We start from the raw sequence: 26,853 nt of genomic DNA on the forward strand, positions 1-26,853 counted from the left end.
CCCAATAATCCCATTGCCTTGAACTCAGGCTCGCACGAGCGTTAACTGTCCTGTGAACACACATTTGGCTTTCCCACCAGTGACCTTGCAAGTCAATATTGTGTAGGCTACTTTAATGCTGTTGTCGCAATCTTTCTTTGCGGAAGCTTGACGTCAATCTATATATAAATATATAAAAAATAACCGACAACCGACACTCGTGACTTTTATGCATTCCACGTGTGTCGTTCAACTGGGATACACACACCTTTGATCTCGCCTGGAGAAAATGGAAACATACAGGTAAATTTAATAATGATAATTGTATAAAACATACTTTATGATCCGTAGTCAGAAAATGAAAGTGAATGTAATTTCGTCTGTGTGGGAAGAAATTCAATTACGCTGATTGTGTCTCAACCGATAGCGGGCACAACACAACTTCAGATGAAGTAAAAACGACATCGACATTTTAAGAAAAACACATCGGAGTTTAACGTTAATTATCGAAAAACGCGTAAACGTTAAATAAAAAATAACATATTTTTCAAGAAATTACAAACATGGTTGTCAATCAATTTGATAAGCTTTTAAATTATATCAAACTCCAACTATGTATATTTCCCATTGATGAAGACATGGACGTCTCATGGTGTGCTGGATACCTTTTGACCACCATTCTCCAAAAAGGCATTTTCTGACAACTTCTTCCATGGGAAAACGTGTCTGGAAAGTTTTGTTTAAATCAAGCAGGGTTGCTGTTAAAAAGTGATTGATTTTCAAATAGATTTACCCATAAATAAAACAATTTGAAGTCCATAAAATAAATGTTAATACATTTATTGAAATATATTGCAAATGTCAAATGGATTAGAAGTTGCAATAGGTAGCAAGCACCATTATTAACTACAGTGTATGGATTGTAGACTGGTGGGCGGTGAACTGACACATCAGTCAAGAATGTGATTAGACAGACCACTGAACAAATGGGGTTGCGTTGCTTGGATTGGACAATGTCTTCTTTATACATTTATGTTCCAATCAATATTGTGAAAATTAAGCATTATCCATTATCAGTCAATAATATCAACCCACCACCTGTCCTGTAATGCAATCTGGGATTTAATTAGTTATGGTCCTTCACATTCTGATCAGCAAGCCCCCTGACATATTTATACATTTTCTCCTGCAGAACATACTTTGTCATGTGGACTGTCCTGGGATTAGCAGCAGTCTTCATCTCTGCCTCGGGTAAATATTTCTCATAGCCTCAGTAGACGGCATAGACGTAGTCAAAGTGTAGGAGGGTTGGTGGACAGCAATAAATCACAATTGCTTGTAGAGTTATGGACAAACTGTTTCATGTTGTAACATCTTCGTCCTCTGGAATTTCAAGTGTGACATGGCTCTGAGGTGAAGGTTGTTATTTCTGTTTTCACATCCTCATTTATGTGTCCTTTTTCTGAGTCCTTTAGACCTTTTTCCCCCACACACATGCACACGCGCACACACACGCGCGTGTGCGCATGTACACGCACACGCGCGTGTGCGCATGTACATGTACACACACACACTTTATATCTCAATGAAGACTGTTTATCTACTCCTCGTATGTGTGCGTGTGTGTGGAGAGAGATAGGAAACACATTATTAGGAGGTAAGAATTTGGCAGATGAATAGGATGTGTGACCGTGATGAGTGCAATGTCCAGCATTTTATGAGAGCGAGACAGTTAGTGTCAGTATAATTTGGCATGGGGATGAAGTAACTTGCCATATCAACTTGGAATATTCTGATTTTAATGTGTCACTACATATCCTCCTCATCTGAGCCAACAAATATGTATTATTCCATGAATTCTATTCAGGTCAAAATGTCTCATTATAGCTGCATTGTCAGTTTCAGGGCAGTAAGAGACTTGAGTTGAGTCCAAGATCAACTCTAAAATGTGCTAAACTGTCCCTGTTGAAGGGCTATGGGGGAATCAGCAAGCCAGTAGCATTTGGGCAAACCCATGGAAAACACAACTATTCCTTAGATATCTGTAGACGATTTATGATCCGGAGATGATAGGTTGACTTCTAACTGTCTGGCTGTCTCTTATCTATAGTTGCATAACTATCAGTGATATAGGATATACTGTGCTTAGTGTTCTTGGACAGCTATGATGTTCATGAAGTCAAATTTGAATTCCTATCCAGGCTGGTCTGTTTTGTAGATTGATAGAGCTATTGTAATATGGTCTTTTGTTGCTTTGGCATAATTTTTATGTAATGAAATCAAATACACTAATACTAGACCTTCTAAAGTTCTTTGATTAAGTAATTCTACCTTTTCAGAACATATTGTTGTTCATTGTTAGAAGCCGTTCCTTTGTGACCTACATAAAGACAATAAGCGTTAATAACTGGCTCTACATTTTAAATCCACAACAGATCTGGCAACAATTGAATTTACTTCCGCTTCAAATAGCTCACCTGGGAGTGTTGCTCCACTTTCAAATTACTCTGTTTACTTAATACAATCTCTTATGGGCTATTGAATTTGAAGAACTGTTTGTTACTTTGTATGTGTTGAAAGTAATAATCTATCATCATATCTAATCTCTCAACATGAGATGTCAAAGATTATCCCAACACCACATATACCACTAACTATTGTATGTCCCAAATGAATGCAAAAAATGTGCACATGCTGCCATGATGACCATCATTTTTCAGTCTAAGGAGACGGCTAAATGCGAGCCAGACACTGCTAGATATAACAAATGGCACTTACAATCTGTCTGTGGCATTGAACAACAGCCAAGGCTGAGTGTGTTATTCCACTGACACAACATTCCTCACATTGTTTACAAGAGGTCGACCGATTAATCAGAATGGCCGATTAATTAGGGCCGATTTCACGTTTTCATAACAATCGGTAATTGCCATTTTTGGACACCGATCATGGCCGATGACATTGCACTTCACGAGGAGACTGCATGGCAGGCTGACTACCTGTTATGCGAGTGCAGCAAGGAGCCAAGATAAGGTGCTAGCTAGCATTAAACGTATCTTATAAAAAAAACAATCTTAACATAATCACTAGTTAACTACACATGTTTGATGATATTACTAGTTTATCTAGTTTGTCCTGCGTTGCATATAATCGATGTGGTGCCTGTTAATTTATCATTGAATCATAGCCTACTTCACCAAACGGGTGATTTAACAAGCTCATTCGCAAAAAAAGCACTGCCGTTGCGCCAATGAGTACCTAACCATAAACATCAACGCCTTTATTAAAATCAATACAAGTATATATTTTTTAACCTGCATATTTAGTTAATATTGCCTGCCAACATGAATTTATTTTAACTAGGGGAATTGTGTCACTTCTCTTGCGTTCTGTGCAACAGAGTCAGGGTATGTGCAGCAATTTGGGCCGCCTGGCTCATTGCGAACTATGAAGACTATTTCTTCCTAACAAAGACAGCCAACTTCGCCAAACGGGGGATGATTTAACAAAAGCGCATTTGCGAAAAAAGCATAATCGTTGCACGAATGTACCTAACCATAAACATCAATGCCTTTCTTAAAATCAATACACAGAAGTATATATTTTTAAACCTGCATATTTAGTTAAAAGAAATTCATGTTAGCAGGCAATATTAAAATAGGGAAATTCTGTCACTTCTCTTGCGTTCATTGCACACAGAGTCAGGGTATATGCAACAGTTTGGGCTGCCTGGTTCGTTGCAAACTAATTTGCCAGAATTTTACGTAATTATGACATAACATTGAAGGTTGTGCAATGTAACAGCAATATTTAGACTTATGGATGCCACCCGTTAGATAAAAACGGAACGGTTCCGTATTTCACTGAAAGAATAAACGCTTTATTTTTGAAATGATAGTTTCTGAATTTGACCATATTAATGACCTAAAGGCTCGTATTTCTGTGTGTTATTATGTTATTATTAAGTCTAAGATTTGATATTTGATAGAGCAGTCTGACTGAGCGGTGGTAGGAAGCAACAGTCTTGTAAGCATTCATTCAAACAGAACTTTTGTGCGTTTGCCAGCAGCTCTTCGCTGTGCTTCAAGCATTGAGCCGTTTATGACTTCAAGCCTATCAACTCCCGAGATTAGGCTGGTGTAACCGATGTGAAATGCCTAGCTAGTTAGCGGGGTGCGCGCTAATAGCATTTCAAACGTCACTCGCTCTGAGACTTGGGAGTAGTTGTTGCCCTTGCTCCGCGGCTTTTGTGGAGCGATGGGTAACGATGCTTCAAGGGTGGCTGTTGTCGATGTGTTCCTGGTTCGAGCCCAGGTAGGGGCGAGGAGAGGGATGGAAGCTATACTGTTACACTGGCAATACTAAAGTGCCTACAAGAACATCCAATAGTCAAAGGTATATGAAATACAAATGGTATAGAGAGAAATAGTCCTATAATTCTTATAATAACCTATTGTTGTAATTGTCATTATTACAAATAAATACATTTAAAAAAATAGTCTGATCAATTGGTATCGGCTTTTTTTGGTCCTCCAATAATCGGTATCGGTGTTGAAAAATCATAATCGATCGACCTCTATCGTTTACTTAACCTTAGTCCCACTTTCTACATCCACTTGGGATAAACTTATCCTGGGCAGAAATCAATGGCTATATATTGTTTTTTTTATGACTTAACAAGGGGGGTTCACGTGAGGTTAGAGGCTGTGTTTGCATAGATGGGACTGTTGGGTTGTTTTGGTGAAAGGGGCAGAAATAGTCTCCTGGATGGACAACTGGGATGTTAATGTATAGACACTGTGTGTGACACATACAGGAGGAGGAATAGAAAGGCAAACTGAATATGTCTGGGTGTGACAGAGGCAACAACTATAGTTAAGATTCTGCTTGATTAACAGTCTTTGTTGAGATATAAAAGAAGTGCGTGCGTATGAGGTGACGGTCATTGTTTTTGGTTTCAATTTGTCCTTGTTGTCAAGGTCCTTTGGCCATTTCTTTCCGCATGCACGCATTATACTTTATTACACTTCAATCAATTGTGATTAACTGAAATATATACCCTCTTCTGTTCTGTGGCCCTGACCTAAAATTAAGTTATCTGGGCCCTATAGTTATGACAAATAATTTCATGAATGAATTTAGTTAATTTTTATAGTAGCTTTACTCAGACTATAACCTTGTGGTCCTATAGTGTGAAGTACTGACCTTCAGAGGTACACATAGGAACTTGCATGGTACTGGTTGGTACCTGTTAAGATACATGTGCAGATAATCTAGTATAATTGAACATTTTCTACCCAATATATACAGTTGAAGTCAGAAGTTGACATACTTAGGTTGGAGTCATTAACTCGTTTTTCAACCACTCCACAAATTTCTTGTTAACAAACTATAGTTTTGGCAAGTCGGTAAGGACATCTACTTTGTGCATGACATAAGTAATTTTTCCAACAATTGTTTACAGACATATTATTTCACTTATAATTCACTGTGTCGCAATTCCAGTGAGTCAGAAGTTTACATACACTAAGTTGACTGTGCCTTTAAACAGCTTGGACAATTCCAGAAAATTTTGTCATGGCTTTAGAAGCTTCTTATAGGCTAATTGACATCATTTGAGTCAATTGGAGGTGTACCTGTGGATGTATTTCAAGGCCCACCTTCAAACTCAGTGGCTCTTTGCTTGACATCATCGGAAATTCAAAACAAATCAGCCAAGACCTCCACAAGTCTACAAAAATAATTGTAGACCTCCACAAGTCTACAAAAATAATTGTAGACCTCCACAAGTCTGGTTCATCCTTGGGAGAAATTTCCAAACGCCTGAAGATACCGCGTTCATCTGTAAAAACAATAGTACGCAAGTATAAACACAATGGCATCATGCAGCCGTCATACCTCTCAGGAAGGAGACGCGTTCTGTCTGCTAGAGATGAACGTACCTCGGTGCGAAAAGTGCAAATCAATCCCAGAACAACAGCAAAGGACATTGTGAAGATGCTGGAGGAAACGGGTACAAAAGTATCTATTTCTACAGTAAAACGAGTCCTATATCAACATAACCTGAAAGGCTGCTCAGTAAGGAAGAAGCCACTGCTCCACAACCGCCATAGAAAAGCCAGACTTCGGTTTGCTACTGCACATGGGGACAAAGATCATACTTTTTGGAGAAATTTACTCTGGTCTGATGAAACAAAAATAGAACTGTTTGGCAATAATGACCATCATTATGTTTGGAGGAAACGGGGAGGCTTGCAAGCCAAAGAACACCATCCCAACCTTGAGGCACAGGGTTGGCAGTATAATGTTGTGGGGGTGCTTTGCTGCAGGAGGGACTGGTGCACTTCACAAAATAAATGGCATCATGAAGGAAAATTATGTGGATATAGTGAAGCAACATCTCAAGACATGAGTCAGGAAGTTAAAGCTTGGTCGCAAATGGGTCTTCCAAATGGACAATGACTCCAAGCTTGCTTCCAAAGTTGTGGCAAAATGGCTTAAGGACAACAAAGTCAAGGTATTGGAGTGGCCACCACAAAGCCCTGACCTCAATCCTATAGAAAATTTGTGGGCAGAACTGAAAATGCATGTGCAAGCAAGGAGACATAGACACCTGACTCAATTACACCAGCTCTGTCAGTAGGAATGGGCTAAAATTCACGCAACCTATTGTGGGAAGCTTGTGAAAGACTACCCAAAACTTTTGACCCAAGTTAAACAATTTAAAGGCAATGCTACCAAATACTAAATGAGTGTATGTAAACCTCTGACCCACTGGGAATGTGATGAAAGAAATAAAAGCTGAAATAAATAATTCTCTCCACTATTATTCTGACATTTCACATTCTTAAAATAAAGTGGTGATCCTAACTGACCTAAGACCGGGAATTTTGACTAGGATTAAATGTCAGGAATTGTGAAAAACTGAGTTTAAATGTATTTGGCTAAGGTGTATGTTAACTCAGGACTTCAACTGTATATACAGTACCAGTCAAAAGTTTGGACACCTACTCATTCAAGGGTTTTTATTTATTTGTATTCTACACTGTAGAATAATTGTGAAGACGTCAAAACTATAAAAGATCCAAAAAAGTGTAAAACAAATCAAAACATATCTTAGATTTTAGATTCTTGAAGGAAAAAGGAAACCGCGCACTGCTCTTGAAAGTATCACTGATCTTAAATAAGCTTACGTGTCGACCTCACAGCCTTCGTCAGAGCTTTTGACGAAGGTCGTGAGGCCGACACGTAAGCTTATTAAAGATCAGTGATAATATCAAGAGCAGTGTGTGGTTTCCTTTTTCCTTCATCTTGTTCAACTGTTACCATGCACCTGCGAAAAAGAGTGCTCAGGCGTGCGAGTGCCTTTTGAATATTTCAGATTCTTCAAAGTAGCCACCCTTTGCCTTGATGACAGTTTTGCTCACACTTGGCATTCTCTCAACCAGCTTCACCTGGAATGCTTTTCCAACAGTCTTGAAGAAGTTCCCACATATGCTGAGAACTTGTTGGCTGCTTTTCCTTCACTCTGTGGTCTAACTCATCCCAAACCATCTCAATTGGGTTGAGGTTGAGTGATTGTGGAGGCCAGGTCATCTGATGCAGCACACCATCACTCTCCCCCTTGGTCAAATAGCCCTTACAGAGCCTGAAGGTGAGTTGGGTCATTGTCCTGTTGAATAACAAATGATGGTCCCACTAAACGCAAACCAGATGGATGGCGTTTCGCTGCAGAATACTGTGGTAGCCATGCTGGTTAGCTGTGCCTTGAATTCTAAATAAATCACTGACCGTGTCACCAGCAAAGCACCATCACACCTCCTCCTCCATGCTTCACTGTGGGAACCACATGTGGAGATCATCCGTTCACCTACTCTGCGTCTCACAAAGACACAGCGTTTCGAATCAAAAATCTCATGCTTGGACTCATCAGACCAAAGGACAGATTTCCACTGGTCTAATGTATATTGCTTGTGCTTTTCTTGGCCCAAGCAAGTCTCTTCTTCTTATTGGTTTTCTTTCGTCGTCTTTTTATTTAGCAGCAAATCGACCAGGAAGGCCTGATTCACACAGTCTCCTCTGAACAGTTGATGTTGAGATATGTTACTTGAACTCTGAAGCATTTATTTGGGCTGCAATCTGAGGTGCAGTTAACTCTAATGAACTTATCCTCTGCAGCAGAGGTAACTCTGGGTCTTCCTTTCTTGTGGCGGTCCTCATGAGAAACAGTTTCATCATAGCGCTTGATGTTTTTTTGCGACTACACTTGAAGAAACTCTCAAAGTTCTTGAAATTTTCCAGATTGACTGACCTTCATGTCTTAAAGTAATGATGGACTGTCGTTGACTGAAATCCAAGTAAGAGTAGCATTCCAGAGAGACATCAGAGACTGTGAAGTTATTTGCTTCACGGAAACATGGCTCACTCGAGAGACGCTAACGGAGTCGGTGCAGCCAGCTGGTTTCTTCACGCATCGCACCGACAGAAACAACCATCTTTCTGGTAAGAAGAGGGGCGGGGGTATGCCTTATGATTAACGAGACGTGGTGTGATCATAACAACATACAGGAACTCAAGTCTTTCTGTTCACCTGACTTAGAATTCCTCACAATCAAATGTCGACCGCATTATCTACCAAGGGAATTCTCTTCGATTATAATTACAGTCGTATATATTCCCCCCCAAGGAGACACATCGATGGCCCTGAACAAACTTTATTTGACTCAAACTGGAAACCACATATCCTGAGGCTGCATTCATTGTAGCTGGGGATTTTAACACGGCTAATCTGAAAACAAGACTCCCTAAATTGTATCAGCATATCGATTGCGCAACCAGGGCTGGTAAAACCCTGGATCATTGCTATACTAACTTCCGCGATGCATATAAGGCCCTCCCCCACCCTCCTTTCGGAAAAGCTGACCACGACTCTATTTTTTTGCTCCCTGCCTACAGACAGAAAATAAAACAAGAAGCTCAGGTCTGTTCAACGCTGGTCCAACCAATCTGATTCCACGCTTCAAGACTGCTTCGATCACATGGATTGGTATATGTTCCACATTGCTTCCAACAACAACATTGACAAGTACGCTGATTCGGTGAGCGAGTTCATTAGAAAGTGCATTGACGATGTCTTTCCCATAGCAACGATTAAAACATTCCCAAACCAGAAACCGTAGATTGATGGCAGCATTCGCGTGAAACTGAAACCACTGCTTTTAACCAGGGCAAGGTGACCGGAAACATGACCGAATACAAACAGTGTAGCTATTCTCTCCGCAAGGCAATCAAACAAGCTAAGCGTCAGTATAGAGACAAAGTAGAGTCGCAATTCAACGGCTCGGACACAAGGTATGTGGCAGGGTCTACAGTCAATCACGGATTACAAAAAGAAAACCAGCCCCGTCACGGACCAGGATGTCTTGCTCCCAGACAAACTAAATAACTTTTTTTGCCCGCTTTGAGGACAATACAGTGCCATTGACACGGCCCGCAACCAAAACCTGCGGACTCTCCTTCACTGCAGCCGACGTGAGTAAAACATTTAAACGTGCTAACCCTCGCAAGGCTGCAGTTCCAGACGGCATTCCCAGCCGCGTCCTCAGAGCATGCGCAGACCAGCTGGCTGGTGTGTTTACGGACATATTCAATCAATCCTTATCCCAGTCTGCTGTTCCCACATGCTTCAAGAGGGCCACCATTGTCCCTGTTCCCAAGAAAGCTAAGGTAACTGAGCTAAACAACTACCGCCCCTTAGCACTCACTTCCGTCATCATGAAGTGCTTTGAGAGACTAGTCAAGGACCATATCACCTCCACCCTACCTGACACCATAGACCCACTCCAATTTGCTTACCGCCCAAATATGTCCACAGACGACGCAATCGCAACCACACTGCACACTGCCCTAAAACATCTGGACAAGAGGAATACCTATGTGAGAATGCTGGTCATCGACTACAGCTCTGCATTTAACACCATAGTACCCTTCAAACTCGTCATCAAGGTCGAGAACCTGGGTCTCGACCCCGCCCTGTGCAACTGGGTACTGGACTTCCTGACGGGCCACCACCAGGTGGTGAGGGTAGGTAACAACATCTCCACCCCGCTGATTCTCAACACTGGGGCCCCTTAAGGGTGCGTTCTGAGCCCTCTCCTGTACTCTCTGTTCACCCACGACTGCGTGGCCATGCACGCCTCCAACTCAATCATCAAGTTTGCGGACGACGCTACAGTGGTAGGCTTGATTACCAACAACGATGAGACGGCCTACAGGGAGGAGGTGAGGGCCCTCGGAGTGTGGTGTCAGGAAAATAACCTCACACTCAACGTCAACAAAACAAAGGAGATGATTGTGGACTTCAGGAAACAGCAGAGGGAGCACCCCCCTATCCACATCGATGGGACAGTAGTGGAGATGGTAGTAAGTTTTAAGTTTCTCGGCATACACATCACGGACAAACTGAATTGGTCCACCTACACAGACAGCGTCGTGAAGAAGGCAAAGCAGTGCCTCTTCAACCTCAGGAGGCTGAAGAAATTTGGCTTGTCACCAAAAGCACTCACAATCTTCCATAGATGCACAATCGAGAGCATCCTGTCAGGCTGTATCACCGCCTGGTACGGCGACTGCTCCGCCCACAACCGTAAGGCTCTCCAGAGGGTAGTGAGGTCTGCACAACGCATCACCGCGGGCAAACTACCTGCCTTCCAGGACACCTACACCACCCGATGTCACAGGAAGGCCATAAAGATCATCATGCAGAACAACCACCCGAGCCACTGCCTGTTCACCCCGCTATCATCCAGAAGGCGAGGTCAGTACAGGCGCATCAAGGCAGGGACCGAGAAACTGAAAAACAGCTTCTATCTCAAGGCCATCCGACTGTTAAACGGCCACCACTAACATTGAGTGGCTGCTGCCAACACACTGACTCAACTCCAGCCACTTTAATAATGGGAATTGATGGAAATTGATGTAAAATATATCACTTGCCACTTTAAACAATGCTACTTAATATAATGTTTACATACCCTACATTAGTCATCTCATATGTATATGTATATACTGTACTCTATATCATCTACTGCATCTTTATGTAATACATGTATCACTAACCACTTTAAACTATGCCACTTTGTTTACATACCCTACATTACTCATCTCATATGTATATACTGTGCTCGATACCATCTACTGCATCTTGCCTATGCCATTCTGTACCATCACTCATTCATATATCTTTATGTACATATTCTTTATCCCTTTACACTTGTGTGTATAAGGTAGTTGTTTTGGAATTGTTAGGTTAGATTACTCGTTGGTTATTACTGCATTGTCGGAACTAGAAGCACAAGCATTTCGCTACGCTCGCATTAACATCTGCTAACCATGTGTATGTGACAAATAAATTTGATATGATTAATCTTTTTGATTATTTGAGCTGTTCTTCCCATAATAGATGGTACAATGATTATCTACGCTATACTTGCTTTTTTTTGTCACAAATTGAAATTAGGTGAACTATTAGAATTTTAGAAACCATAAAATGGCGGCGCGGTGTCTGCATAGTGCATCTTTCATTTTCTATTTTTTACTTGCAACTAGTTACAAGTGGGTTATAATACAATTCACAGTAACTTACTGTAGCTAATCCATCACACTCACTGACACGATGGTCTGGTAGGAAATGGAGTATTACAATTACATGGTGACTAGCTATAAATGAAATATTGTATGCAAATTTGGTATACACGTGAGAAGGGAGAGACTCTTCATCAAAGAACTATGCAATTGATGGAATGGACTTCTTCACTACATCCACCATGTGGGTCAGTCTGTGTGCACAATAACACCCTTGATAGGCACCCTGCTTCAAACATCCAACACATTCCAATCCGATATCTTCATGAGGCGCAGAGCACCCTACTTCTGTTTCATAGATACACAAAAAAACGAAATAAACCCACCTCTCGTTACTCTCACCGAAGCCACCTTATCCAACTCATCCACAATTTCCGTAGTTTCAATTTTCAGTCTTCAAATGGATCTCCCAGATAACAACATCGAGCCAAAACCCTTTCTCCAACCAAAAATGAATTAGAAGGCTTGGATATACTAGATTCCACTAGATTCCCGCACAGGTTGCAGGGTCGTGTGGAAGTGCAGTCTGAGGTGGGATGGTCCCCTTTACAGATTCTGCAGATAATGGCTGGGCAGTTGGTTCTGGTCTGGGTGTTGTCTGGTCTGGACGTTGGTCTGCTATTGTCCTGCAGGAGGAGGAAGGACAAACCTCAGAGCAAGCGGACACCTGGAAGCCCATAGGTCAATGGAGGCACTCCCCTGTGGTCTGCTCGCTCCAGGCGTAGGTTGGTGTCTCCGGTTCTGGTGGCAATGCAGCCTGATCTGCTCCAGGTGGTTGGCAATTGGCTGGTCCTGGTCTGCTCGGTGGTGGCCTGAGGAGGTCAAAAATAAATAAATAAAGGCAGGGGAAGAGGTCTACAGGTCAAGGGTAGTGGGAGTAAGGCTCGCCTTTGCAGTACTCTACTCGCCTCAAGGCCTGCATTCCGTCATCTCCTCCTCAGGCAGCTAGTCCGGTGCTGGTTCTGGATGCTGAGGCGGGTCTGGGGTGGGCCATGGACTTGGGAGGTGTCAAACGAGGTGCTCTACTTGCGTTGTCATAACACTTACTGTAAACTGCTATAACACTTCCACTGACAGTTGATAGGTGAGAATTGTCTGTTAATTGAATGATTAGAATATTCTGACCTGAAACATATAATTGTATGGAATTGATTAGAATGTATTAAATCATAATCAATAAATGTGTAGTCCAGGTCAGAATTAGGGTTAAACAATATGTATTTATGGTATTTTAAACACAGACTGTGTGAGCTTGGTGCCGACCTGACTAGAGATTTGGGAGAGAACGGGGAGTACGTCTCAAGGACAAGGTCACTATCTCTGTCGGCTGGGTAGTGAGACAGACAGTGTGTGCGTAGCAGGACATGTGTGTATGTGTGTGCGTATTAGAGGTCGACCGATTATGATTTTTCAACACTGATACCGATTATTGGAGGACCAAAAAAGCCGATACCGATTAATCTGCCGATTTTATTTTTTATTTATTTATTTTTTTTGTAATAATGACAATTACAACAATACTGAATTAACTTAATATTAAACATCAATAAAATCAATTTAGCCTCAAATAAATAATGAAACATGTTCAATTTGGTTTAAATAATGCAAAAACAAAGTGTTGGAGAAGAGAATAATATGTGCCATGTAAAATATATAAATTTACTTACCTTACAGATCACAAAGTCAGCAATATCCACTCCATTAAAATCCGTTTGATTCATACACTGACTTGTCTGGCTGTCATGTTTTTATTTCAACCTGCCCTTCCCTTGTCTACACTGAAATAATATCATTTCAGTTTTGTTTATTAATTCGACCATTTAAAAAAAAGCACACATAAAACTTAAAAGCCATACATGCACATGAATAAAATCATGGAGGATAACACACAATAAAGTCTGGGACTTATTTCCATTGTGGTCCTCTTGAGACAAGATGGCTAGACAAGATAGAACACAGTATGGCAGTGAAATAATAAAACAAAAACATCAAAGAACATCTATCTCATCATTCCAGTTACATCATAGGGGTTATTCATATGGGCACAGAGGACACCAAACATATTTTTACTTTATTTTTTAAAGCTGTCCAAAGAGGACGTTGTATTTATAGGCAGAGGCAACTCCTTCCATTCTGAGGCTCCAGTATACAAGAAAGTACCTTTCTCACCATTACTCCTGAACCTGTATAAGCACACATCAGAAACACCTGATCTGGTGCTGTGATTGTGTGCATCCCTAACACAGGGAAGTAATCACTTAGATATCTGGGCGCAGGACCATAAATACTCCGGTAAACCAAACCTAGTCTAATCTGGGACACAGTTTAGTTCCTGAAAGCAGCTCCTGCCTATGTGAGTACGTGGACTCACCTTCAATACTACCCTGATCAGGTTATTCTGGGCTATCTGGAGCTTCCCCTTATTAAGTTTAGATAAGCCCCCAAACTAGGAAGTACTAGCATAGTCAAAATGGCATTGAATGAGGGCAGTAGCTAGCACTTTCATGGAGTCCTTATCAAGCAGCTTGGACTTTCTAGACAAAAACGTAGTCCTGGCATTAGTCCTAGCACCATATTGGCCATGCTCACACCTCCCAAGCTTCCATCAAGGATACATCCCAAGTAGCTAACAGAGGTTTTAGTAGTCAGCACCTCACCCCCTAACTCCACTCTGATTTCAGACGACCTACACAATTTAGGTCTGGATCCAAAAATAATTGCTTCAGTTTTCCCTAAGTGCAGAGATAGCTTATCTCTAAACCGTTTGCTAATGTTAGTAAGCTCTGTGCTAGGTATGCTCTCCAACAGTTTTACTTTTGTGAGACACCAGAAGTGTAGAGTCATCCGCATAAAGAAAAAGACTGCAGTAGTCCTCTTATGATTAATTTTTGTTAGTACACCCTTGTGGTTGAATATATATGTATCTATTGTAGGTCCTAGGATACAACAATGAATAATGTGGAACAAATAAATACCATCAAAGGAAACCTTGCAACTTATAATAATGAACACCCTGTGAAACAGCTGTGAAAACCAACCTGGCAATATTTAAGATTTTAATACATAAACTTTGATATTTTTTGGTACAGTTGTGTATTTTCACAGATTTTTAGTACACTCACATGGCCATCATAGACTAAAATACTGAATTCTGGTGTGTGGAATATAGAGGAGGTGGTTGCTGTGCAGGTGAGAGGTTCAGCCTGTCACTTGTTCTCAACAGGCAGCCAGTCTCAGAAGGGGGACTTGAAGAGGGAGACTGCAAAGTCCAGGCACTGCTGCTCCCTTTGTTCTGAGTGTTTGCAGTGCTAGTGTTTTTCAGTTAATCTGTGTATCTCACACATTGATAGAGCAAGAAAACTGTTCTTTGGGACACTAGGTCCTAGAGAACAGGAGCTGAGTTAAAGGGAACAGGGGAGTGGACAGAGACGTAAACAAGCAAACACACAGGTTACACTTTACTGGAAGAACATTTTATGGGATTAGTCCAGTGTTATAAATGGGAGGTATGTACTTTTCACTATCAAAATAAAGAGCGTCACACACTCCATATATAAACTTCAAGTAATTTATTGGGTATTTACCAACGTTTTGGCATCACTGTGCCTTCTTCAGGGTATATACTTTTCAAACACTTTTGGAAGGTAAAGACTACATCATACTGGTCCCCCAACTCGGAGCACAGAGAATCAGACTGATCCGAACTCGCTGATTCTGGTAGATGGGGTACCTCCTGGGGGGCTCGGACAATCGATGGTTTTAAAGTAATTTGGAGAGGTAAATTGTTATAAGCTCAGTATAACTACCACTTCTTGCTTTTTGAAACGTCAACCAAAGCATAACATACTTTGTCTATTGGGCTTCACAGAAGTGTAGGGCGTCAGTACTTTCAGTGGTCGACCGTCCAGGTAACCCTAGGAAGACAGATAAAAATATCAGTGTTAAGGAAACTAAAACTAGCTTCAGGTTATTTTGTGTGCAAATGCAAATAGTTATGAGATTGTTTTATATTCACCTTAGCAGATGTTGACCCCAGCTAGGAGCGAAAGAGCAGCAAGGTTTCCTTGGTCTCGCCTTCCTTTCATCCTTCTTCCAAACCAAGTAATTAGCCCGGATGTCTCTTCCTTTACCGACCTTAATGGGTATTGCCTCCACCCTCTTGGTAAAGTGATCGGTTGACGTCAGACACCAGCTGTTGCCATTCCTGGTTTTGGTGAAGAGTCCGATGAGGTCCACCCCTAACATTTAAAGTGTTGGAGAAGGTTGCTTTTATCTTATCCGTATCTGTGTCATACAGTATGCAGATGTTCATATTTGTAAGGATACTGACACACACACACGTTCTATAATAGTGAACTCTGCTTTGGTCAAATAAAGCAACCATTACAAAACAATTTATCAGGGCAAGATTTGAATTGGGACACTTACCGATCATATGACATGGTGAAACAACTTTGATGGGCTGCAACTCCAGCGCCACAGTCTTCACCCTCTCAAACCTCTGGCAGACTAGACAGGTACTGACCTTTTTAAGCAAAAAGTGACAAATTGAAACATTGTGTGCTCTCTGATATGACATTCATTGAAATCATAATTTCAGATATAATAGAATGTGATTGATAAACAAAAGGTTATTTCACTTGTCCAACTGTGCACCTCCTTGACAATTCCCTGTCAGAAGAAGCGTAGGTTGATTTTGGCAATCCTGCACTTCACTCGGAAAGTAAGCATTTCACTGTAAGGTGACCTGTTGTATTCGGCGCATGTGACTAATACGATTTGATTTAAAATGGCCAGCATGCATCTCGGTCAGCACGGCCTCCTTCTCCTTAGTAAAAATCACCCTCAGTGTGGCTGGCCATTCTTCCCTGTAGGTACATATGATTGCCTAACAAGTTGGAAGAGTTGTTGAAATACTAAAGTCTAATTACATTTGCACTGCTGTCTTTCTCTCTACATCTCTCTCTCTGTCTGTTTTCCACTCTCTTCCAACCTCTCTCTCGCTTTCATCCTTTCTCACTTTCTTCCTCTCTCCCTCTTGCTCTGTCTTTTTAGCGATGAGTTAAGGGCATTTGGAATTACCGTTAATTGCTTACATGTCACGCCCTGGTCTTAGTATTTTGTGTTTTCTGTATTATTTTGGTCAGGCCAGGGTGTGACATGGGTTAATTATGTGGTGCGTTTTGTCTTGGGGTTTTTGTAGGTATTGGGATTGTGGTATAGTGGGGTTGTCTAGAAAAGTCTATGGTTGCCTGAAGTGGTTCTCAATCAGAGGCAGGTGTTTATCGTTGTCTCTGATTGGGAACCATATTTAGGCAGCCATATTCTTTGAGTGTTTCGTGGGTGATTGTTCCTGTCTCTGTTTGTACCAGATAAGGCTGTTTAGGTTTTCACGTTTCTTGTTTTGTATTGTTCATGTTTATCTTTTATTAAACATGTATCGTAATAACCACGCTGCATTTTGGTCCGCCTCTCCTTCGACACAAGAAAACCGTAACATTACACCTAGCCATTTGATTAGGTTTCACTTATCGCTAGATACCTCAACATGACAGACTTGAACTACTATATGTATATCTAGTCAAATGTAGATGACCAACTAGCTAGATGGAAAATGGTTGTTGAAAAATGGTTGTACATAGTTAAATCGGTCCAGTTAATTAAAACTTCTTAATGATCGGTGTCCCTCTAGCGGGACAACTTCCAGGGAAACTAGAGGGTGTGCAATTCAAATAAATAATCATAAAAATGATGGATTTTAAACATTTATGTACATGTGTCTTATATCGGCTCAAAGCTTAGTCTTGTTAATCTGTCCGATTTGCAGTAGCTATTAAAGCGAAAACATGCCATGCAATTTTTTTTTTTTGAGGACGGCGCCCCACAAACTATTTTTTCACCGGCACAGGTTTCATACATTCATAAATAAAGATAAAATATTCACTTTTTGAAAATCTTCCTCTGATTTGTCATCCAAGGGTCCCAGCTATAACATGTAGTGTCGTTTTGTTAGATAAAATCGTTCTTTATATCCCAAAAAGTCTGTTTAGTTGGTGCCATCGATTTGAGTAATCCACTCGTTCAACATGCAGAGAAAGGAATCCGAAAATCTTCCCCTTTGTTTCAACAAGTTTAAATACATTTCTATTTACTCCTCAGATACCCTAAAATTAATCGAACTATAATATTTCTTTTGGAAAGAAGTATGTTCAATAGGAAACCGATTTTAGCAGGTGGTAATGTCTTCATGGAGCACTCAAACACTAATTTCCAAGATTGTGTCCCTCTACTAAAACTGATATTTCTTATTCGTTTTTGAAGTTACAAACCTTTGTACATAGACTGCTGACACCCTGTGGAAGCCATTTGATTAGCATCCAGGGAGCTAATTTTCAATATGATATTTCTCTTGCGTATCTAAGAGGATGGTCTCTTCTCTCTCTCTCAAAAAAAAATTCCAGTGGGTTTTTCTTTGGATTTTCTCCTACCATATCTATTGTGTTATATTCTCCTACATATTTTTTTTTGAATTCTACAAACTCCAAAGTGTTTTATTTCCAATGGTACCAATTGTATGCATATCCTGGCTTCGGGGCCTGAGCTACAGGCAGTTTACTTTGGGCACGTCATTCAGACAGGAAGTGGAGAAAAAAGGGGCCTAGCCCGAAGATTAACGTTACCCTGAATTGTGAATTTCTCTGAATGTGTTGCTTCTTGTCGATCAGTGGTGCCTTCATAGTACTTCACCTGGTTGGAAAGATAAAAGAAAATCTCCTCAAGGGATGCCATTGAAGTGCAAGCTACATACAAACGAAAAGCTACAATAACAGTTACAGTTAACTAAATAAAACTGTCTGGCTAGCTAGCTACTGTAGCTGGCTAGCTGACTAGGCAGGCTGAGGTAAGTAATACAGTAGCTAGCAACGTCAATCTAAAAACGGCTTAAATTATTTCTTCATATTTTCTTTATATAAAGACAAATATATGGTAAAGAAAGAGTGTTGTCTTTCCAGCCTTTTCGGTCTTCTGAAGCAGCAGGTTGTCATCATTAAAAACACCGTTCTTGGAAAGCAATTCTGAGATACAGGCTGCGTCCTACTTCCTTCGTGACCGCTACGAGGTAAAATAGAGCCAAGCATCCAGCAACAGATGCTTTGGTTCATTACGTAATCCAGTCAGAAGTTCTAGAAAAATAAGCTAGAACTCATCAAATGCCATTGTGATGGGGGGGGGGCATGACAGGCCCCGAAAGGCTAGGGCCATCTCTGACTGCATGTGTTGGTATAGATGTGGGTATGCAGACCTGTTAGCCCCTTATGATGAGTTCAGATTTTTTTGTGGCCCCCACCCCCATCAAACTTGCCCATTGCTGTTTAAGAGTCTGGCTCTTCTCGTTTCCTATATTCCTTGGTACCAAGGGGAGTTTTTCTAATCACTGTTGCCATTTTCCAACTTTTTCATATCTTGTTACAGACAAGTACAACTTGGCAAAAACTATTGGAAATGAACCTTGGGAAAGTGAAACTATTCAAAAATGCCTTTTTTTGTCTTCTAGCCCTCTCAGGTGTGAAAGGAATTGTGAAACAGAAGGTCCTCCTGCATTGCCCCTGCGTAAATAGAAATGTGAGAAAGACCATTATCTGGCAGCTAGAAGAGCATACCATCGTGCTCCGTCATGATGGAAGTAATAACCACACAACCATAGGGGAGAGATATGAAAACAGGGTCAGTCTCTTTCTAAATGAAGACAAGGACAACTGTTCGCTGCTCCTCTCAGGCATCACTGTGGCAGACAACGGGACATACAAATGCTCCTTTACAGCCAACGCTTTTGTCTACGAAAAAGTAATTCTACATGTGGCTGGTAAGTCATTTGGTTTGTTCATTCAGTCATTCAGTCATCGGATGATTTCATTATTTACTTCCCTTCCTTTTCTACTTAAAAAATGACTCAATTTCAGGCACGCTGTAGTTGATTATCTCCTCTCTCCTCTTCAGCAAGCTACAGTGTCTGTATGGACCTCGTCTCAGACCAGGCTTCGGTGAGTTCCGGAGGGGGAGAGGGGTCGGGGGTGTACCAGTGTAAAGCCTCTGGGGGCTATCCAGAGGGCCAGATTCACTGGGAGCTGGAAGGACATCCTCTGGTGAACCCCTCCAGGAGGGATGTGACCCACCTGGACAACTTTACAGGACTCTACAGCCTGACCAGCAACCTGACCATCAAGCTGAGTAAGGGTGAAACACTGCAATGTGTGGTGGAGAACACAGCCTTGGCCTCCAACCTCACCTCCAACTCCATCTGCAATGAAAAGACTTGTGAGTACAGGAGACGAGTTATACCAGTAGATATACTAACCAGTAGCAGTGTATCATGGTACTCAGGGTCTGGATTTTCACCACCAGGGTGAATACATTGAATCATTTTGACTTGGGTCTCGGCTTGTACATAAAGTCCTAAAACATCTGCATGGGAATACATGAGAATGAAAATCTAGGAGTGGGTGCTTGAGGGTGGGGGAAAGCTAGGGAAAGCCCAGGCATAAAAACACAACAGGGAAAAATCTTAACTCTGCTAGAGTGAAACTACAGAGAAACAACAGTATTATCTCTATTAGCATTACCAATGAGTAGAGAACAGTGTTTCCTCTGACTGAACCCAATGTTTGGATAAAAAATGAAGGAGCTGGAATCCACAGTGATGTGTTGACGAGTAAGTCAACAAAGAAAGTTACACTGCTGTGGAATGTTGGGAGGAAGTGTGTGTTTTTGTTGGAAAGCCTTTTCACCACAGGTCAAGTTACACCAAGAGGTCTGACTTCAAATTCTTCCTCTGACAGCTTTTTGGCTTCACCTTCTCTTATCTAAAACATGTTTTTGGAGCTTGTCATAGTTTATATTCCCTATTCATATGTTTTCTGTTTCCTCTCTCCTTTCCAGTGTCCATGGAAGGTAGCGGTCATTATAAAGTAGAGGTTGCAGCAGTTGTGGCTGTCAGCCTGATTGTGATTTTTATTGTGGGAGTCCTGCTGGTGTTCTTACTAACTAGATGTCGCCGACATGAAAGGTCAACGGTGAGCCTTTCCCCTCATTATTTGCCAGGATTTCTGGCCAAGTGTTTAATGCTGTTTGGATCTAGAAAAAAAGCAGTGTCTGGTAACAAACCAGAGAGCAAAGTTCGAAAGTTAATCCATTGGGTTTGAGTTAGAAATAAAACATACTAATAAAATAGTTCTTAAATAGTGATTGAATAGAGTTGTGAATTGAACAAGCATTTCAGACTTTGTGTGTGAGAAATGTTTTGTTGTTTTTCCCTTGAGAAAGCAGAGAGACACAGAGAGGCAGGAAAGAGGCGTGACCCAGTCGTTTAATGTGTATGAAGATGACTCTGCCTGAATGTGTGAAGCGTCTCCCCCCTCTGATGCAACAATCTCTCTTCAACTGGCAGACAACAAAATGGAGGGACGATGATAAGAGGAACTGAAACTTAAAATAAGGCCTGTGTTCAATGTAGAACTTGGAGCAACATTGAGCAATGTGTTGTGCCGTCATGTCTGAACTATTCTTTGGGTGTTGATCAAAGAGGCAAACGGTGCCTGAAAGTGGTTAATCATGGTTTTCCCTAGTTCGGTGACACTGAACTGAACCCTGAGTTACGAATATGATGACGTGAGCAGAGTACAAAATGTGGCCATGGAGACAAGGTTTAGGAACTAAAAGAGAAGAGAAGAACAGCATGATGGGAGAAATTACTGTGGTCAATGGACCGAATGTGAGCTAGACTCAGTGAATGAAGAGTTTACTCACTTCTTAAAGTACAGGTGCTTTCATATTTCTGAGAAGAGTAACAGCTGATACATGACTGAACAGCCATCGTTGTCTTTATGCATTTTGTATACTGCATGTTCCTGGTGTTGGTCTAATGTAGATCTCTCTGCTCTAAACAAGATATCCCTATGTAAATGTCAAATTGGTATGGGGGAGTCCCTACTGTGCTTTTAAAACCCCTTATAATGTCACTGGTCACATTCAAAGGAAGCTGCAGTAGGAAGTGACTACTTTGCTGAACCATTTGAATCATGCTGAGGATTCAAACAATTTGGTTTTATGTTAGACCAAATTATTAGTTTTCATGTAAATAGTCAATGATGTTATTTTACTTAGAATTGTGAATTTAATTCTCTGAATGTGTGAAGAATTGGACATGTTAATTGCTTATTGTTATGTAGCTTGCTGTGAACTAAGAGACCATGTCATGGGATGACGAATGTCAAGGATTATTCAATTTACAAATGTCAAGCAAATTATCTGGTTACTCCAGTTTAAAGGTCTTCACAGGTCCACCTGAATACTCCAGACCTGACTTGGGACCGGGTCCGAAATGAAATCTTTTCGTTCTGGTCTGGGTCGTGTCCGGTTTGATTGTCATCAGGTGTCAGGTCTATGTACAGTAAGCACAGATGATAGACCTGAGTGGACTCGAATGGACCCGACCAAGGCTTTGCATAGCCTATAGAGGGCTTTACGTACGCTGCCTCCTGGCGGTCATGTTGGAAGACCACGGCATTAATTATTCAGTTCTGACAACAGCCAAGTGACTACACCAAACTGCATGATAACAGTGGCCAGTGTCGACCCGTCATTCAGGGCAGGTGGGGCTTTTGAGACCCACATTTTTAGAAAAAATATTTTTGGCGGGGCTTGCCTGTTTTGCATGTTATTTTGGCATTAATATGTGTCACATATCAGTTTGCAAACAATGTAAAAATAATAATAAAAAAAAAACACTTCCGTTCAAACGTTTGGGGTCACTTATAAATATCCTTGTTTTTAAAGAAATACAGTATATACATTGTTAATGTTGTAAATGACTATTGTAGCTGGAAAAGGCTGATTTTTAATGGAATATCTACATAGGTGTACAGAGGCCCATTATCAGCAACCATCACTCCTGTGTTGCAATATAGATCAAACGTATCGGTGCTCGTCGGCCATTGGACATAAACATTACACAACAAGTTGGAAATTGCAAATTCAACAATGAGTGGTTTGTAAGGAAGTGAGCACAACCAGGTGATACTTTATACTGATGCATAAATTATGTAATATGCCAGGGAGTTATGTATACTGTAGCTAAGAAAGTAATACTATGTGTGTGGTGTGTAGTAAGCTGTTATTAGCCCATGTGCCTCACGTTAATAATTTGGTCCCTTTTACATGCACATGTAGTCTATAGCCTGTTTTAGAGAAATGTAATCATAGAATATTATAAGAGCTTTCATTGTCTGCTTATTTGGCCCCGTTATTTATTCTACGGTTCTGACTTGATGCACAAAGAGAATAGTGTAAAAATGCCCATGATCTGTCGCTGTATACTGCATGTTCCTGGTGTTGGTCTAATGTAGATCTGTCTGGTCTAAACAAGATTTCCCTCTGTAAATGCCAAGCTGGTATGGGGGAGCCCCTACTGTGCTATTAAAACCCATTATAATGTCACTGGTCACATTCAAAGGAAGCTGCAGTAGGAAGTGACTACTTTGCTGAACCATTTGAATCATGCTGAGGATTCAAACCATTTGGTTTTATGTTAGACCAAATTATTAGTTTTCATGTAAACGATGCCTCCTGGCGGTCATGTTGGAAGACCACGGCATAAATTATTCTGTTCTGACAACAACAGCCAAGTGACTACACCAAACTGCATGATAACAGTGGCCAGTGCCGACCCGTCATTCAGGGCAGGTGGGGCTTTTGAGACCCACATTTTTAGAAAAACATTTTTGGGGGGGCTTGCATTAATACGGGTCACATATCAGTTTGCAAACAATGTAAAAAAAAATATATGTATCATTGAGTTAATAAAGCTGCATACAAACATGGTCTCTTTTTTTGTTTTCTTGAGTAAGGCAGCTCCCAAATGCAGGTGTTTCAGCCCAGCTCAGTGCTTTCTGTGGTGGGGAGGCAAGCCAGCAGGTTGAGGTTGGGGGATTATGGAGGCCAGGTCATCTGATGCAGCACTCCATCACTCTCCTTGGTCAAATAGCCCTTACACAGCCTGGAGGTGTGTTGGTTCATTGTCCTGTTGAAAAACTAATGATAGTCCCACTAAGCCCAAACCAGATGGGATGGTGTATCGCTGCAGAATGCTGTGGTAGCCATGCTGGTTAAGTGTGCATTGAATTCTAAATAAATCACAGTGTCACCAGCAAATCACCCCACACCACCTCCATGCTTTACAGTGGGAAATACACCTGCAGAGATCATCTGTTCACTCGCACCGCGTCTCACAAAGACATGGCGGTTGGACCCCAGAAATTTGGACTCCAGACCAAAGGACAAATTTCCACTGGTCTAATGTTCATTGCTCATGTTTCTTGGGCCAAGAAAGTCTCTTCTTCTTGTTGGTGTCATTTAGTGGTGTTTTCTTTGCAGCAATTTGACCATGAAGGCCTGAATCACCCAGTCTCCTCTGAACAATTGATGTTGAAATGTGTCTGTTACTTGAACTCTTGGGCTGTGATTTCTGAGGCTGGTAACTCTAATGAATGTATCCTCTGCAGCAGAGATAACTCTGGGTTTTCCATTCCTGTGGCTGTCCTCATGAGAGCTAGTTTCATCATAGAGCTGGATTGTTTTTGCGACTACACTTGAAGAAACTCAAAGTTATTGAACTTTTCCAGATTGACTGAACTTCATGTCTTAAAGTAATAATGGACTGATGTTTCTCTTTGCTTATTTGAGCTGTTCTTGTCATAATATGGACTTGGTCTTTTACCAAATAGGGCAATCTTCTGTATACCACCCCTTCCTTGTCACAACACAACTGATTGGCTCAAACAAATTAAGAAGGAAAGAAATTCCACAAAATAACGTTTAACAAGGCACACCTGTTAATTGAAATGCATTCCAGGTGACTACCTCCTGAATGCCAAGAGCGTGCAAAGCTGTCATCAAGGCAAAGGGTGGCTACTTTGAAGAATCTCAAATATATTTAGATTTGTTTAACACTTTTTTGGTTACTACATGATTCCATACGTGTTATTTTATAGTTTTGATGTATTCGCTGTTATTCTACAATGTAGAAAATAGCACAAATAAAGAAAAATCCTTGAATGAGTAAGTCCAAAGTGTCCAAACTTTTGACTGGTATTGTGTTTTATTTATTTATTTAATAAATATATATATATATATATATATATATATATATATACACACTGCTCAAAAAAGTAAGGGGAACACTAAAATAACACATCCTAGATCTGAATGAATGAAATATTCTTATTAAATGCTTTTTTCTTTACATAGTTGAATTAAAAAAAAAATTATCAATGGAAATCAAATTTATCAACCCATGGAGGTCTGGATTTGGAGTCACACTCAAAATGAAAGTGGAAAACCACATTAGAGGCTGATCCAACTTTATGTAATGTCCTTAAAACAAGTCAAAATGAGGCTCAGTAGTGTGTGTGGCCTCCACAGCTCACATTGATGTATCATCCTGGATGAGCTGCACTACCTGAGCCACTTGGTGGGTTGTAGACTCCGTCTCATGCTACCACTAGAGTGAAAGCACCGGTAGCATTCAAAAGTGACCAAAACATCAGCCAGGAAGCATAGGAACTGAGAAGTGGTCTGTGGTCACCACCTGCAGAACCACTCCTTTATTGGGAGTGTCTTGCTAATTGCCTATAATTTCCACCTGTTGTCTATTCCATTTGCACCTTTATTGTTTTGAGCAGTGTATATACTGTGTATATATATATGTATATATATATATATATATATATATATATATATACACACAGACACTACCGTTCAAAGGTTTGAGGTCATTCAGAAATGTCCTTGTTTTTGAAAGAAAAGCAATATTTTGTCAATTTAAAACAACATCAAATTGATCAGAAATACAGTGTAGACATTGTTAATGTTGTAAATGACATGTAGCTGGAAACGGCAGATTTTTTTAACATTTTGGGGTGGAATATCTACATAGGCGTGCAGAGCCCCCCCCCCCCCATTGTCTTAGACTCTAAGGAAGTGAACACTATATTAAATGCCATAATAAATTATATTAAATGACAAATGCTTGTTCAATGATACATTCTAATCATCCCTCTGTCTAAGATGACCTCTGTCACAATGATTATATTGTTATTTTTTATCTTAGTAAAATAAAGGTTAACTAGGCAAGTCCGTTCAGAACATTCTTATTTACAATGACGGCCTTAACGATTTACTCTTTGCAAGAGTCGATTCAGTTAATACATATTTTCCACTAGATATATACTTTTTTTGAGACCATTAAAAATGTCATTAAATGATTGACATACTTGTGGCATTCCATCCGTATGCAGTCATGCCGTGGGTTGCTCAGCCTAATCATCGTCCCAAATCAACCTTGCTGAGCTTTTTTGGGCATGGTTTCAACTCGAGTAAATGGGTATATTGTATTCTTGTTCACAAAGGTAAAGGTTTCAAGTTAAGCAATACTATGGACTAAAAGCTGCAAAAGAAGGAGCTCTCTATACATTTTAGTCACACGTTTTTATAGATATAGTTGTATCTATAGCCTACTATTATTTTAATGGGCATGTGTGTCTGATTGTTTAATCTATCAATGTAGCTATATATTGTACACAGAGCGCCAGGCACACCCATACTGATAATAGGTTATCTGCGTGTTACAGTAATCAAAGGCGTGCCCTTAAGTCTATTGACGCACCCAATCTAAGTAACATAATAAATAATCTGTTTTGCTCTATGAATTCCACAAGTGTCACGGGACTCATCTGAATGTAACCCATACAAATTAATGTAAGTGTGGCGGTAGTTTTGTGCTAACAAAAATAAGGAGTTAAATATATGTCCAAAAAAACAAAAATATTTATTTTATCTCCTAGATATAAGTCAGACACTTCAAAACATTATTCCTTGTGATTTAATTTTTGACTGTCTTTTTTGCCATTTATAAATGCGTTATTCAAAGCGTTTCTATGGGCTAAAGGCCATAGATTGTATTAACTGGATCATCATACTGTACATCTACTATGTGCTTTAAATCTAAATATTCCACTAATAATAGCTTAAAATCTATACATCCTTGGCAGATGTATTTGTTTATGTCCTGGCAGTTTCATGATCAAATGCATCTCTTGAGAAACTATGATCTATGTTTAAGATACTATCCAAGATTCGAATTTGAAAAGGTGGATGTGAGAGTGTTAGCCACTTCCT

The 26,853-nt window shown here is 40.6% G+C and overlaps 1 protein-coding gene across 3 annotated transcripts; it reads left to right on the plus strand.

Moving 5' to 3' along the window:
* The first annotated feature begins 26 nt into the window (after positions 1–26).
* LOC135547393 (CD276 antigen-like) lies at positions 27–23,494 on the plus strand. Of its 3 annotated transcripts, none has more exons than XM_064976397.1 (6): positions 27–282; positions 1,172–1,230; positions 19,178–19,486; positions 19,621–19,938; positions 20,560–20,693; positions 20,940–23,494. In XM_064976397.1, the coding sequence occupies exons 1-6, from the start codon at positions 269–271 to the stop codon at positions 20,988–20,990; spliced, it is 885 nt and encodes a 294-aa protein (XP_064832469.1). In that variant the 5' UTR covers positions 27–268; the 3' UTR covers positions 20,991–23,494. The 3 variants fall into 3 exon arrangements, with proteins under 3 accessions (XP_064832469.1, XP_064832468.1, XP_064832467.1); XM_064976396.1 differs by having other exon boundaries at positions 20,947–23,494; XM_064976395.1 differs by having other exon boundaries at positions 28–282; positions 20,944–23,494.
* The last annotated feature ends 3,359 nt before the right edge of the window (positions 23,495–26,853 follow it).

This window comes from Oncorhynchus masou, chromosome 10, assembly GCF_036934945.1.
Source record: "Oncorhynchus masou masou isolate Uvic2021 chromosome 10, UVic_Omas_1.1, whole genome shotgun sequence".
Taxonomy (NCBI): Eukaryota; Metazoa; Chordata; class Actinopteri; order Salmoniformes; family Salmonidae; genus Oncorhynchus; species Oncorhynchus masou.

What these genes read in the sequence shown, in the direction of transcription:
- LOC135547393 (XM_064976395.1), top strand. An exon ending in AGTCTTCATCTCTGCCTCGG is followed by an intron (nt 1,231 to 19,177) that starts GTAAATATTTCT and finishes TTTGTCTTCTAG; the next exon opens with CCCTCTCAGGTGTGAAAGGA. An exon ending in CATCTGCAATGAAAAGACTT is followed by an intron (nt 19,939 to 20,559) that starts GTGAGTACAGGA and finishes TCTCCTTTCCAG; the next exon opens with TGTCCATGGAAGGTAGCGGT.